The 16,683-nt window shown below is 42.7% G+C and overlaps 1 protein-coding gene across 10 annotated transcripts in view; it reads right to left on the bottom strand.

Moving 5' to 3' along the window:
• LOC124717080 (zinc finger protein 501-like) overlaps positions 1–16,683 on the bottom strand; it is a 133,404-nt gene that overhangs the window by 55,171 nt on the left and 61,550 nt on the right. For all 10 annotated transcript variants that reach the window (XM_047243773.1, XM_047243777.1, XM_047243774.1 and 7 more), the window contains one exon: positions 14,165–14,263. In XM_047243773.1, the coding sequence (XP_047099729.1) occupies positions 14,165–14,263 (99 nt within the window). The remainder of the gene's footprint in view (positions 1–14,164; positions 14,264–16,683) is intronic.

Genomic DNA, 16,683 nt, shown 5'->3' with positions numbered 1-16,683 from the left:
AGGTTTAAATTTTGCATCAACGCCCAAGCATTTGCCAGTGGTTGATTTAATTAGTTCTGTTGAACAGGCTGGTTTTAAACTATCTCCTGATGTTGCAGAGGAGGTTAGGAGAGAACCGTGTCGTGTTGACTGGGGCACGTCCACCCAAGAGTAATATAATAGCAACTGAGAGAGCTGCTTTATATTCACTTGGAGTGCAGTTCATCCAGATATTGTTATTTTACTTACAGACAAGAGCAATACTACCAATGTTTTGGACAAGCAGGGCTATGTTCAAAAGATGCAGTGTTACTAACTGATTCAGCAGACTGCAGGAACAGTGCTGATCCCACAAAAGAGCCAAGAGAAAAACTAACAGCCTTCTGAAGAAAAGTTCCTTGTCACAGGAGACTATCTAGAATCTTAATTCTTACTGTACTGTTACCCCTATGTTATATAGTCTTTTAAGGTCCATAAAGAAAAGGTCCCTCTTCGTCAGATTGTGATGTATCATGCAGCAAAATACCTTGCTATTCTCTTGATCCTTATAGCAGAAATTGGAGGATTTCTTATGCTGTTTAGAGGGTATGTCTTTCATAGACAATGTTACTCTAGAAGTTTTGATGTGGTCTCTCAGCTCAGTTACATTCCCCCATCTAATTTATTAGGATTGATTGAGATTAATTTTGGTGCTAAATTAACAAACTATTTTGATGTCTGTTGACTTCCACATACTTTTGGAACACCTGAATTAAATCCACCCACATATCTGCTCCATAATGGAGGTAGAAAAGGATGATTGTCTGCTTTCCTTGATGTGTTGGTCAGGAGGAAAGCTGCTGGTACACTGGGACATGCCGTATAGAGGAAGCCTACTCACTCTAATTTGTATCTGTGGGCTGATAGTTGTCACCATCCAGATCAACGTGAAGGATATTTCATACCTTCATTCATGGAGCCCATGTTATCTTGGAACGAGAGAGTTAGTCCAATGAGTTAGCCCATCTCAAGATCACCTTTCATAAGAATGGTTATAGTGAAAGACAGACCAGACAAGCATTGCACTATTGACCAACTGTGCACTGGGTGAGTGGTGATAATACAGAAGTGCTACAAAATTTTATTGTCTTTTTGTCATACACAGGGAGCATTTCTAACAGAACTGATTGTATTTTGTGGAAATATGAGGTGATAAGTGTTTATCAACCACCATCTAAGATCACAATCCTTTTTGGTTGTGTAATGAATGATCTTGGTTTGCATAAGGTGGGTGTTTATGATATTCCAGGAATTGTAACATGTCACATATTGGTCAGATTATCAAGATTGTGGAGGACTGGTGTACTGAGCAGAAGCATCACACATGCTTACAACAGCCAAGTAAATCTGACATTGCAGAACATTCTCTTGTCACAGTTCACCCCATGGAATATAACAACACAGAGATTCTGACAAGTACGTTCAGCTACTAAAATAGTGTTCTTAAGGAAGCAGTTGAAATTAAGGTAGCAAGTAAGCTTATAAATAAAGATGTTCGATTTTGTTCAAATTCTGCACAGAATACTGGTCTCTCCCTTGTCAAAAGTAGAGGGGACAGAGTAAATGCTTCCTTGCATGTTGATTATTAATTCCACTATTGATAACTTCTGGCATCAGTCATCTTTGGTTTTTGATGGTGCTAGCATTTAGAGAGAGAGAGAGAGGAGAGAGAGAGAGAGAGAGAGAGAGAGAGAGAGAGAGAGAGAGAGAGAGAGAGAGAGAAAGGGTGGAGGAGGGCAAAGAGGGGGCCAGAGGGTGGAGAGAGGGAGATTGGGTTGGGTTGCTTGGGGAAGATCAAACAGCAAGTTAATCGGTCTCATCGGATTACGGAAGAATGAGGAAAGAAATTTGCCATGCCCTTTCAAAGGAACCAACCCAGCATTTGCCTGGAGCAATTTTGAGATATAACGGAAAACCTAAATCAGGATGCCTGGACACAGGATTGAATCGTCGTCCTCCCAATAAGGAGAGGGAGAAGGTGGGGGAGAGGGAGGAAGGTGGGGGAGAAGGGCAAAGGTGGGGGAGAAGGGGGAAGGTGGGGCAGAAGGGGGAAGGTGGGGCAGAAGGGGGAAGGTGGGGCAGAAGGGGGAAGGTGGGGGAGAAGGGGGAAGGTGGGGGAGAAGGGGTAAGATGGGGGAGAAGGGGTAAGGTGGGGGAGAGGGGGAAGGGGGAGGGGCGTGGGGAAGGGGCGTGGGGAAGGGGAGGGGGGAAGGGGAGGGGGAACGGCGTGGGAAAGGGGAAGGGGAAAGGGGAGTGAGAAAGGGGAGGGGAGAGCGGCCTGGGAAAGGGGAGGGGACAGCGGCCTGGGAAGGGGAGGGGAGAGCGGCCTGGGAAAGGGGGGGGAGGGGCGTGGGAAAGGGGAGTGGAGGGGAGAGGAGGAAATGGGAGGGGAGATGAGAGAGGAAATGGGAGGGGTGGCGAGAGGAGGGGATGAAAGGGGAGGGGATGAAAGGGGAGGGGATGAAAGGGGAGGGGATGAAAGGGGAGGGGATGAAAGGGGAGGGGATGAAAGGGGGGATGAAAGGGGAGGGGATGAAAGTGGAGGGGAGGAAAGGGTAGGGGAGGAAAGGGTAGGGGAGGAAAGGGTAGGGGAGGAAAGGGTAGGGGAGGAAAGGGTAGGGGAGAAAAGCGGAGGGGAGAAAAGCGGAGGGGAGAAAAGCGGAGGGGAGAAAAGCGGAGGGGAGAAAAGCGGAGGGGAGGAAAGCAGAGGGGAGGAAAGCAGAGGGGAGGAAAGCAGAGGGGAGGAAAGCAGAGGGGAGGAAAGCAGAGGGGAGGAAAGCAGAGGGGAGGAAAGGGAAGGGGAGGGGAGGGGAGGAAAGGGGAGAGGGCATGAGGAAAGGGGATGGGAGGGGGGAGGGGAGGGGAGGGGAGGGGAGGGGAGGGGAGGGGAGGGGAGGGGAGGGGAGGGGAGGGGAGAGGGCACGAGGAAAGGAGACGGGAGAGGGCACGAGGAAAGGGGAGGGGAGAGGACACGAGGAAAGGGGGGAGGACACGAGGAAAGGGGGGAGGGCACGAGGAAAGGGGAGGGGTGAGGAGGAAGGGAGGGGTGAGGAGGAAAGGGGAGAGGTGATGAGGAAAGGGGAGGGGAGAGGGGATGAGGGTGTAGGAAAGGAGGGGAGAGGGTGTATGAGGGGAGGGGAGGAGAGGGGTAGGGGAAGGGGAGGCTAGAGGAGAGGGGGAGGCGAAGGGGAGGGGAGTGGAAGGGGCGGGGGAGAGGGGGAGGGGAGAGAAGGGGAGGGGAGAGAGGAGGAGGGAATGAGAGATAGGGGGAACGGGATGAGAGAGGAGGGAAGGGGTGAGAGAGAGTGGGATGGGGTGAGAGAGAGGGGGAAGGGGATGAGAGAGGGGGAGTGGGATGAGAGAGGGGGGGAAAGGGATGAGAGAGAGTGAGGGGGATGAGAGAGAGAGTGAGGGGGATGAGAGAGAGGGATGGGGATGAGAGAGAGTGAGGGGGATGAGAGAGAGGGATGGGGATGAGAGAGAGTGAGGGGGATGAGAGAGAGGGATGGGGATGAGAGAGAGGGATGGGGATGAGAGAGAGGGATGGGGATGAGAGAGAGGGAGGGGGATGAGAGAGAGGGAGGGGGATGAGAGAGAGGGAAGGGGATGAGAGAGAGGGAGGGGGATGAGAGAGAGGGAGGGGTGAGAGAGGGAGGGAGGGGTGAGAGAGAGAGAGGGAGGGGTGAGAGAGAGAGGGAGGGGTGAGAGAGAGAGGGAGGGGTGAGAGAGAGGGAGGGGTGAGAGAGAGGGAGGGGGTGAGAGAGAGGGAGGGGGTGAGAGAGAGGGAGGGGGTGAGAGAGAGGGAGGGGGTGAGAGAGAGGGAGGGGGTGAGAGAGAGGGAGGGGGTGAGAGAGTAAGGGGATAACAGAGTAAGGGAGTAAGAGAGTGAGAGGGGCAATGTGAGAGGGTGATGAGAGGGGGAGTGAGGGGAGGAGGGAGGGGTAGAGGGAGGGGGAGATGGAGGGGAGGAGGAAGGGGTAGAGGGAGGGAGGGGGGAGGGGAGGAGGGAGGGGGAGAGGGAGGTTGGATTGAGTGAGGGAGGAGGGAGGTTGGAGTGGAGTGGGAGAGGGAGGTTGGAGTGGGAGAGGGAGGGGGAAGAGGGAGGAGGGAGGGGGAAGAGGGAGGAGGGAGGGAGGGAGAAGAGAGGGAGGGAGGGAGGGAGGGAAGGAGGGAGAAGAGAGGAAGGGAGGGAGGGACAAGAGAGGGGGAGGGAGGGAGGAAGAAGAGGGAGGGAGGGAGGGAGGAAGAAGAGGGAGGGAGGGAGGGAAGGAGGGGCAGCAAAAAGAGGGAGGGAGGGAGGGAGGGGGGAGAATTTTTCCAGAGTTCCTCTGCAAACTGAGGTTTTAAATTTCTTTGTACAGCACTTACTCTCCACAATTTTGCCTCAAAAATATCCTGTCAAAATATCGGCATGTGCTGATGAAGTCACCCATCTGTAAGTTATTTGATCATTACCACAATGATGTTCACACACTATGTTTGACATACATATATCGTAAATATGACTGTAAGATATGTTTTTACTGAAATTTCATTTGCATGTGGCTTCATACCACTAACTTTGGATCATACTCTTACAATTATATTTTACTTTTTTCTATAGTTGGCATTTGCTTGAGAATGTCAACACTGAAATAATTAAGTGTCGTACCTATTCTCTCCATACAGACATTGCAAGCATGTATCCTGCTTTTGCACAATTACTCTCGTTAATTCTATGGTACTCTGAAGTATTTCTAACTTGTACCTTTTTATAACAACTTCCAGATCTGAAAGTTACTGTTTAAACAGTTCAAAATAGCAAGCACTGTTTTCTATGTTGTAATCTTGACAAATATTTGCATAAAAAACTATAGTGTTCAATAAATATTTATGAATGATGCAGAAAGCTTGTTGTTTTGACATGCACTTAGGTAAGAAATCTTTTTCAAACTATGTTATTGATAAACCTGCTTCAACAATTAAGAGGAAAAGCGATTTCTGTCAAACATTATGAAACAGAGAAACTGATATTTTAGACACTAGTCTTACCATTAGTGTCAGAGAATACAGCACTGCCAGCCACAGTTCCAGAGAAGCATTTCTGCTTCTTGTGCAACACACACCCTGCCTTCACAAATATTATTTCCGCTTGTACAGACCTCACCACAGTTAGTTTACTAATTTGCTAGGATGTGTACACCAGGCTAACACTTTCTATTTTTCTTCCATATAGTAGGAGGTCTACAGAATGAAGTGCACAGAACTCATGCCACACAAGATAATAACAGGTATTAATGTAACAGTGCAAAGGTATGGTATGGATAACACAATGGAGAAATTTTCGTGAGGTGATATTAGCCTTATCACAATGTGAAGTAAAATAAAACTGGAATAGAACTGTTAGCAGAACAATAATTGCAATACTGTTTTCTTATGCACGGGTACATTTAGTACAGCGGTTTAGCCCCTTTAAAAACTGTTGTGTAGAGTAGGCATACAGTAAAGGCTGTCCTTCCTACAAACAAAATCAACATAACATTTCTTTTATTGTTGTTGTTGTTGTTGTTGTTGTTGTTGAAGGTAGGTGAAATGCTACGCAGGCAGCGGAACTGTACAGAAAGTGATATCCTGATAAGAACCCACCTTCCCGATGGATGTTTTCTCATCTTGCTCCAACACTTCAGGAAACGGGAAGTTTCTACCCATGACAACGTAATCGTCATAGCATTCACACAGACAAAGCAGCCGCAGTTACTTTCTAGCTTCCGTTGCTACGAATCCACATGTGAGCACACAAGAGCATGAACAAGAGATTATTGTTGTTTATTGTTGTCGTCTTCAGTCCTGAGACTGGTTTGATGCAGCTCTCCATGCTACTCTACCCTGTGCAAGCTTCTTCATCTCCCAGTACCTACTGCAGCCTACATCCTTCTGAATCTGCTTAGTATATTCATCTCTTGGTCTCCCTCTACAATTTTTACTCCATCCTGCCCTCCAGTACTAAATTGGTGATCCCTTGATGCCTCAGAACATGTCCTACCAACCGATCCCTTCTTCTAGTCAAGTTGTACCACAAACTCCTCTTCTTCCCATTCTACTCAATACCTCCTCATTAGTTAAATGATTTACCCATCTAATCTTCAGCATTCTTCTGTAGCACCACATTTCTAAAGCTTCTATTCTCTTCTTGTCCAAACTATTTATCTTCCATGTTTCACTTCCATACATGGCTACACTCCATATAAATACTTTCAGAAATGACTTCCTGACATTTAAATCAATACTCGATGTTAACAAAGTTCTTTTCTTCAGAAATGCTTTCCTTGCCATTACCAGTCTACATTTTGTATCCTCTCTACTTTGACCATCACCAGTTATTTTGCTCCCCAAATAGCAAAACTCCTTTACTATTTTAAGTGTCTCATTTCCTAATCTAATTCCCTCAGCATCACCCAACTTAATTCAACTAGATTCCATTATCCTCGTTTTGCTTTTGTTAATGTTCATCTTATGCCCTCCTTTCAAGACACTGTCCATTCCATTCAACTGCTTGGCATTCCTAAAACAAGTGTATATCATATTCTTACACATCACTGGTTCCATCCTTATCATGTACACTACATCAAGAATTACGTGGGAATGATTACCAGAATCATGTACAGTTCTGTCAGTGGACACAGCAGCAAATCCTCGCCAACCCGAACATCTTCTCCGATGTTCTATTTACAAATGAATGTTCCTTCTCAAACAAAGGACAGGTAAATACATGGAACATGCATTATTGGTCCAGCAACAACCACGATGGCTTCGGCAGGTGGAACATCAGCATCAATGGAGAGTTAACGTCTGGTGTAAGATGCTTGGTACTATAATTATTGGCCCTTATTTCATCAGTGGTAGTCTAAACAGCACAGCGTATGTCAACTTCCTCAGATGAATTCTTCCTCCTCTTCTGGATGAAGTGCCGATAAGAACCAGAACACTTATGTGGTATTGACACGATCGATGTCCAGCACATAATGCCTTATGTGCACATTGTGTTCTGAACCGAAGGTATCCTGCCAGATGGATTGGTTGAGGAGGAACAGTTACTTGGCCTGCTAGGTCTCCTGATTTAAATCCTCTGGACTTTTTTCTTTGGGGATGCATTAAAGACGTTGTCTATCGTGATATTCCAACAACTCCAGAGGACATGCAGGAACGTATAGTGGTTGCTTGTAATTCTCTTCAGTAGGCAACACTGGATACAGTAAATAATTCCTACATTCAATGTTTGCCCCAGTGTATCAGTGTCCAGGATCACCATTTTGAGCACCTTTGACTCTCCTGTACCATTGCCCAGAAGGAGAACATTCAAAGTTAATTTTGTGCTATGTTTTTACTTGGTTTTCATTTGTTTTCTGACAACTCCAGCAAGTGGATGAGTTTGTGATCCCAGGCTCAAAGTCAGTGTTGTGTTATGTAATGAATAATGTTGTGTTTCAGTGAATGGTACACTGTGATACATTTTTGAATAGGTCTTTACGAGAGGAAATGAATTACTGAAAAAATACTGGGTGCCATTTAAAAAAGTCATACCACTGTTCATATCTTTGTAAAAAACAAAGCTACAATGAAGGCAACCTTGCTGATTGATGTCATCCTGACAGCTAAAGAACATTTGCTTGAAACATTTTTTTAATATGCATCTGGAAAACAGTTATTTAGGGTAGTCAAGATAAATGGGACATCCTGTATATCCAGATTTTGAAAAACCTTTTATTCTTTTGACATACACTTCAGATTACACTGTCGGAACTGTTTTAAGGCATGACTATAATGGCGAGAAAAGACCAATTTTTTACACCTCCAGACAAATGAATTCAGCAGAAATTAATTACAGTACCACTGAGGAGTTGCTCGCTCTCATGTTTGGAACAAATTACTTTAAGTGTTATGTCAGTTTATTGAGGTTATGGACTGCGCTGCTTTAGTGTGGATGTTAAGCTTAAAAGATCCCAATAGTCACTTGACTAGATGGGAATTAAAATTGTCAGTATACGACCATACAGTTCGGCATATGCCTGGTCGCCTGCACAGCAATGCCGACGGCCTAAACAGGAAGGTTAGAGTTGTGCAAAAAGATGAGGTTTCCATAGAACAACTGGAAGAATTACAAGGAAAAGAGATGTAGAATGCCACCGGTATGCATCACAAATTGATTTTGTTACAGAAGATGGTATAGTATATCATAAGACACCGGTGGGTAACAAAGTAGTAATATCTAAAGAATTGCAACAACAAATAATAGCACAGTGTCATGACAGTTTACAGGCCTGACAAAATGGGCACTGAGCCACTAATGCAAGAATAGCCTCAAATTATTGGTGGAGAGGTTGACAGACAAACACTGTCTGCCTTGTGTGCAAAGGGCGCCTCCACCAAGGACTAAAGTTCCCTTACAGACCTTACCAGAAGCAGTGAAACCATTTCAAATTGTGGCTCTAGGTATCTGCGGCCCATTTCCACAAAGCACCAAAAATAATAAATATATAGTGTCTATTAATGATCATTTTTCTAGATACTTAATTTTGGTACCAATTGTGGATATGAGCACTGAAACTATTGCTTGCGCCTTTGACAATCACTTTGTCCTGCCTTTCGGAAGTCCTGATGCAATACTTACTGATCAAGGCTCAGACTTTATGTCTGCACTGTTTGCACAAGTTTGTAAAATGTTATAAATCAAAAATGGCGAACTATGCACTTTCAAAACTTCCTGGCAGATTAAAACCGTGTGCCGGACCAAGACTCAAACTCAGGACCTTTGCCTTTCGCGGGCAAGTTCTCTACTAACTGAGCTACCCAAGCACGACTCACGCCCCATCCTCACAGCTTTACTTCCACTAGTACCTCGTCTCCTACTTTCCGAACTTCACAGAAGCACTTCTGCGAACCTGCAAAACTAGCACTCCTGGAAGAAAGGATATTGCGGAGACATGGCTTAGCCACAGCCTGGGGGCTGGTTCCAGAATGAAATTTTTGCTCTGCGGTGGAGTGAAAATCTCCAGTCCAAAAAGGTGATATATTCACCATCAAGTAACATCTTGGTGTCCGTGTCTGGTATAGCTTTCAGCTTCTTTAGATTGCTAGGATTATCTGTGTCATTTATGTATTTATTAATCGGTGTCAGCAGAGTTCTCCCCCTCCCCCCCGATAACACTTTTATAGTAACTAGTATGTTGGTTCATTGTAGGAGCCTGGTGGTCAAGTTGGTATAGCTGTCGACCCGATCCAAACAGAACTACCGTGTTAGTCAAGAGTCTTGTACACTTTCTTGATGGTGAGATGCTATATTGCATTCGTCCTACTCATTAGTATTGAGGGTGCTCCACCCTTTCCAAACCATCCATCTTCATCAGGTATGGCATTCAAACATTTGGATAACTTCTTGTACCTGTCACATCAAATGTTCATAGTGACCGACTTGAATTTGACAGTTTTACAAGAAGAAGAAACAGCCTTAAAACAGGTTACCAATTGTTTAATTTTTTATAAATCAATACTCTGCCTTTTAGGCCATACTGAGACCCTTCATACCCTATGGGATGTCAAACAGGTACTTACTGCCGCCCAGAAACAATTGGAAAGCACCGCAAACACGGTACCATCCCATCGGGTAAAACGAGCTCAGTTTAATGCAGGTAATATGATACTGAAAACAGTATTTGGCACTCCTGATCAGACTAATGCTGATCGATGGGACAACACTTTGAACCAATCACGTCCCTTTCCAACAAAAACCATGAGATTCTTGTACCCAAGCACGTATGTCTTGAACATATTGAAGATAGAAGGTTATCAACCACCCAACAATTTAATACACCACTATGAAGAATTGAGAAGCTCGATACAGCTGGAATTGGTTAATGTGTGCCATGAGCTAATGAATACGTCTTCTCTTGAAGTAACCAGAGCGCCACAGATCTTACTCAACAATACACATGCACTCCAACTGCATGTCAATACCCTTCATACTACTATTCAGTTAGGCCTACAACAAAAACTAAGCCCTAACTTACTAACCGTAAAGATGTTCTTACACAGTGTTTCTCACTGATATGTCATCCCACTTGTTGCCACCCATGCAGCTGATTTATACTATTTGGGAATCAACTCTATCATGATATTCCTCCACTGCTCAGGTACATTTGTTCCAATCAGCAAGCACACCCATCACATGTGCCAACTGCAAGGTTGAATGCTACCACTTACACCCATTCCCAGTTATCTGGCCTACAATTCAAAAACACATACTCTAGCAAACCAATGACATACCGGTAATTAGCAGAGATCGTCAAACGCATGCTACCTCCCATCTCAATGACCTTCAGTCTTGTTCACACACCAATTACTACATGTGTCCCTCTTTATCACTTAATACCCAGGTAAAGAGGTATGAGCTGACAATGTTTCTCGAAGAAACTACTAGCTCTTCTTGCCCTCGCATTGTTCTGACAATGCATGGCCTTGGTTCACCCCTGTCGGCAATAGTCTAATGTATTCCATGCATCAGCTTACTACAATCTTCCCAACTTGTTACCAGACTATGTCCGTGTCTCAGGCATGCAATATCACCTTAGCAGACAGCAGCCTTTTACTGAACATCACTTCTACTATTAAATTTTCAGCTAATTTGCTTTATACCCATAATGTTGGTCTTAAGCCATTCCTGCTGTACCTGCCTGAAGTATCAGTACCCTTACCCTACCTGACATTATCCAACACATCTCAAAGCCACCTCTTACAGCCTATAAATGGACTCCTAGTCAAGGAACATGGACAAATTACTCTTGACCATGCTACCATGCACATTGCTGAATGGTACGCTCAGAATTATTCCAATCGGGTGGTCGTTCCAAGGGTTATGTCTGTGCCTGCATCTCTACTAATCATTACAATTATTGTATGGATTTTGAATAAATATGGCTACGGTAAGTCCGTGGGCCACCACCACAAGTTGTACCAGAACCCCTAGCCAAAGGGTGAATACCATTGGTAACTTCTGATGAGTCACATCACTTCACAGGCATAGCCCTCCCAATAGCTTTCTATAACTATCTATTTAAGTTACAAGCAAATTTATGAAAGACAGGTTACGGGCAAGTAGTTTTCAGATACCATGAGTAAAAGTAAACTATTTGCAATGAAAATAATAATACTTCATTTTTTTAATTGCCAATTACACCTCTTACAGGCCTGTTCTGTATTCATATTGTTGAATTACCCCTGTTTATTCTGAGTCTGTTGAGCCCCCATTGACATGACTCCTGCCTGTGAGTGTTGCAGTCGCAGGTACTTGACATCCTCTCATTCGGCCAGTCGACCCTCTATCCATTTTGACTCCGGGGACGTATTACAGTGCCTGGATGACAACGCTTCCAGCCGAGCCAGTCAGCACCACGGTGCCTACCAGTGCATTGGCTCCAGGCATGCATTCCACTACCGGCTGCTGCACTAACTCCGATGGCTTTGCAAAGTGTGTAGAAAAAATACATTATATTAACAGAGACTTCCAATTATGAACAACTCAAGTGACACCAATGGATCATGGTACTGTAAAGTAAAAACAAACTTTGTACCCCTCTGCCCTTAGTGCATATTTTACGATCAACTTTCAAAATGAGAATTCAACCCTCCACTAGCTTTAAGGCCCCTTTTTAAATAAGAAACACTAATGTTGGCCATCTTCCATGTACATCAAAAGAAAAACTGTGTGTTTTGGATTGATCATTCAGAGTGATTAGTGTCAACAATTGTAAAAATCACACACCCATAACTGCCTCTCATGGAAGGGGGAAGAAATTGTACATGGCAACAAATAACTATAGTAAAAACTTTTACTGTATTTTACTTCCATCATTTTAACTTAGCCTCGGGCAGTGGCATGAGCTGTTACATAAACTACTCCACAGTACTCTTGGCTGGGTCCCATGCTTCCTATTGAGGGTGAAATGCTCTTTTCATACAATGTGCGGTTTACTCCATGGCCATAGCCAATTTACATGAATGGTGTATAACTTAGTGGTAACTTTTAGCAATAAAGTCCACCTTTTCCATGAATCCTGGCATTTATCAATTTCTGTAGAGGGAAAACACCCCAGATGCCCACCTGCTACCATCCTGACATGCACATTAAATGCAAGCCATGAACTGCGCATCTTTAGCTCTCCATCTTAGGATCCATTGACAGAAGTGTAATCTGCCATTGAGGTCTTGTGGCTTGACAGTTTGCATAGAGTGTTCATGGAGAATTAAACACTTGCACACTTGTCTCAGGATCTTTTTCTTTTCATTGTAACGCTTGTTCCCCTTTATCTGGTTTACAAACTGCAGGGATTCTACTGCAATCCCTTATCCTACTTGCAAATGATCACTTGTCTGTAAGTTGCTGGAAGAGACCGCTGAATACTTTTCCACACACAATGCAAAACTGAAGAGGTCACTTGAGGCATACAAAATATACCTGTCAGTTGACACAATTAGATAAACTGTAGCATTATACTATGACTGCTTTTTTGTCTGCCTTATCCCATATGGAATAATAGAACTCCATTCCTCTGTTAATGTTGTTCGCACTCCACAGAATCACTAATCTTATTCTAATTCCAACAGACACCAATCTAAGCCGATTTAGGAGACAGTTTTAAGTGCTACTGTCTGACAACAGCATTACAATCAGAGCCCAAACAAGAAGACCTTACAGACTGATCTGCTCTCTTTGATTTTCTTCATACTTACAGTCTGTAATGAAATGCCTACAGCAGTACAGTAAAAATCTCAAAGAAACTCTAAAAACTGCAATTGAAAATTAGAAGATTGCTGAGGTATGTACGAAACATTTGTTATGTTTTAATGCTGTCATTGCAAGCCGAGTGCATACCATGAAATTCTAGTAATCGTAAGTTTCCTGGTCAGAATCTCATTATTTGCACCTTTATTTATTATTACTTGCATTTCACTTTTATTAACAAATATGTTATTTTTATTAAAAGTATGAGCCAGTATTTGATAACCAACATTTCTACTTAGTACTAAATATGAAATCGAAAACAAGTAAAAATAAATTGGGATTTAATCCAGCAACTCCATGACTGCTAGGCTTCTACATACAGACTGAGTTACTGCTAATTATATTAACTGATGATAAAAGTTTTGTACTTAATAGCACTCTGAACTTTTCTCATCTTTAAAGATGAATAACCAAGTTGTTTGTGTGTATTCTGTTGTACAGCATTAGGAAACCTTGAAATCCTCCAAGTATGAAGAAGAGCCAGGATGTGAGTTCGCCTTGTACGAATAAAGACAGACACAACAGTAAGAAATGAGCAATTAATACCAGCAAAAAGATAGTCTGCACCTCTGAATACTGCCCACTCCAGAGATAAGCAGAATGGTTCATACTTCAAGTACTTATTTCCAGACATAAGTTTATAGGATATTTTATTTCTAGTATTGACAGCACTATCTGTCATACAAATATGAGAACTTTTTAAACACACTGCATACCTCTTTATAAGAAGTATAATGCACTGAGGGGTGCACCTTTTTGTTACTAAGATTCTCTATTCACTAGACTACATTAGCATGAAGGATGACAAGCAAATTTAACATTTTACAGACAGCTATATTTGGAATCACAAATTATGGCGGGGTACTTTAGGCTCATTCCACGTACCTACATCACATGTTCTACAACAGCCAATGAGCATTCAGTAGTGTTCTGAGCTGTCTGCTGTGTGAATATCATAGCCAATGTGAGTATTAAATGTGATTATAGTAAATTATTCACTGAATTTTTAATCCATTTCTTCCGAGTTGTCTTAAGTGGTGGTGGTGGTCGTGGTGGTGGTGGAGGTGGTCGTAAGTGAGAAATTCTACTTAAGCAGTGAGGGATGCAATCTGCAAGATACAGGCTTTCTTCAAGCACAAAGCACATGTACACAGGTAATGCAACTGTTATTTGGAACAGGCAACAATATAATCCCCATCCTTGCTACGGCCTGCATGAACTGCCATTCTTTGTGAATCGGACTATACATGATATATAGCTTGACCTTCCTCTGCTGCACATGGCTGTCAGCAACACACCAGTGGTGGACAGGCCACGGGAAACACGACTCACCTGAAAGTCATCCTCACTCACTGCATCCTCGTCTTCCTCGTCGTCGTCCTCAATACTGGGAGCGCTAGGGCTCAGAAAGTCTTCTGAAGATGAACACTCCTGGAACAGTTTTAAAAATGCTTCATAAGACAAGAGGTAAAACAAACTTAATGCAGTGCAGTCAAGTGAAATCGTGCAATATTGAGTGAATTAGATGATGAAATTGTGCACCAAAAGTAGTTGATGGCTTATGCAATTTGGCCAGAAGAGTAACTAATGATGGCTGAAGAAAACAGTACATAAAATGTAGACCGGCTACAGCGAGAAAAATATTTCTGATAAAGAGGAATTTGCAGATATCTAATATCAAGTTAAGCATTAGGAAATCTTTGCCGAGGGTATTTATCTGGAGTGTAATCTTGTACAGAAGTCAAATGTGTACAATAATCAGTTCAGGCAAGTAGATAATAGATGTTTTTAGATGTATTGTTACAGAAGAATGCTGAAGATTAGATGGGCGGATCGAATAATGAGTCAGGAGGTACTGAATTGAGAAAAAAAGAAATTTATAGCAAAATTTCAGTAAAAGAAGGGAGTTGTTGATAGGACACATCTTGTGGCAGCAAGCAGTCACTACTTTGGTTGCGAAGGGAAGTGCTAGGGGTAAAAGTTGCAGAGGGAGAGACAGGCATTAATACATTAAGCAGGCTGAAATCAATGCTGTTACGCAGATATGAAGAGGGTTGTAAAGGACAGAACAGCATGGAGAGCTACATAAAACTGAAGACCACAACACACAAGGCAAGAGAGAGACTACAACAAACTTTCAGACAAAATCACAGAGAAATACTCTGTCCACTTTCTTTCTTTCACATCTAATCAAACGCGTTGACCAAAGTGATTACAGCTAAATGCATGGTATTCTGAAACATTATATAGAACATTTGTAATGCACAGGTACATGTAGGCATTATAATCAGTCCAGCAGATAATGTCCTTGTTCAATTGCATCAAATGTCAACAACTCCAGCTGGTTTAACACCGAGTCACATGGTTGAGGATGATGGAATGTACGTCATAGGAAATGGTGGTGTCTCCACAAGAGAGAAAACATAAACTCTGTATCATGTTGCTCAGAGCATTACGAAACAGTGAAAGTGAGTGTATGGAAGGCTGTCCATCTTACAAAAGGAAGATTAGGTTTTGATGTCATGTTGACATAGAGGTGGTCAGTACTCAAGTCTTCTAAAAAATCAGAACATAGTATTTACATCAAAAAACTTGCAACACTGCTACAATTTGTTAATGGCCAAAGCAAAATAAATAATGGATATTCTTGACAAAGGTTGTGTGGTAATTTTTGCACATTGCGGAGAACTGAAGGAACAGGAAAACTATGGTACAAACCTTTCAAAATGTATGAAAATTTTGTGTAAATAAATAATGGAAAATCCAGAATGGAATGCAACAATATTATGAGAAAGAAAGTTGCTACTCACCATATAGCAGAGATGCTCAGTCGCACATAGGCACAACAAAAAGACTCTCACAATTATAGGTTTCAGCCATGAACCACTGCAGTGTGGTTTCAGTTGCCTAAGACTGCAGTCATGTTTGTGAGTGCCTATTGTTGACGAAGGCCTTAACTGCCAAAAGCTATAATTGTGAGAGTCTTTTTGTTGTGCCTATCGGTGACTCAAAATTTCTGCTATATGGTGAGTAGCAACTTCCTTCTCATAATATTACAACACAAAATCAGTTATTTTTAATGACAAAGTGTGATATCAGCAGTTCCCTTGAAACATAGTGAAATTTGATATTTTCTTTATTTCTGTGAAAAAATGTTGAACATCTGAGAGCAGAAGTTCACCAATATTGTAAACTGATAGTTGTTAAATGTTCATACTGAACTCAGTTAATCATCATCATCATCATCATCAACATCATCATGAGGCTAAGGTTTGCATACAACCTTAAAATGACTGATGCTCTCTATTTGACTTCACTTGAAAACAGCCTGCTTTCAACATTCCATTAACAGTTTTACTCAACTATGTATTGGCAGTTTTGCACCTCAAATTGTACCCAAACAATAATGTTATTGGAGAGATCTTTAATGTGCAGCATCAATTCAACTGTTTATTTTTGTAGAGCACCACCAAATATCACGCTTAAGCTACATAAATACAGAGATCACCTTGGAACCTGTTCAATTTCCTTCTTCTAACATTCAATCACAAGCATAATATACACAAGAATGGAAAAGAAAATTACGAGGCTCTGTTAGATGACATTTAGTTGGTTTTCAGAAAGGTACAGGTACCAGAGTGGCAATTCTGAAGTTACGCTTGATAATGGAAGCAAGACTTTAAAGAAAACCAAGATGTGTTCAAAGTATCTGATGAGCTATAGGAAGTATTTGGCAATGGTGCAAGATGCTCCCAGGACAACAAATGTAAACCAATGGGAAAGATACAAAATACACAATATGTACAAAAACCAAGAAGGAAAAACAAGAATGGAAAGCCAAGAATGTTAAA

Source organism: Schistocerca piceifrons, chromosome 9 (genome assembly GCF_021461385.2).
Source record: "Schistocerca piceifrons isolate TAMUIC-IGC-003096 chromosome 9, iqSchPice1.1, whole genome shotgun sequence".
Lineage (NCBI taxonomy): Eukaryota > Metazoa > Arthropoda > Insecta > Orthoptera > Acrididae > Schistocerca > Schistocerca piceifrons.
This window is presented reverse-complemented; position numbering and strand designations above follow the sequence as displayed.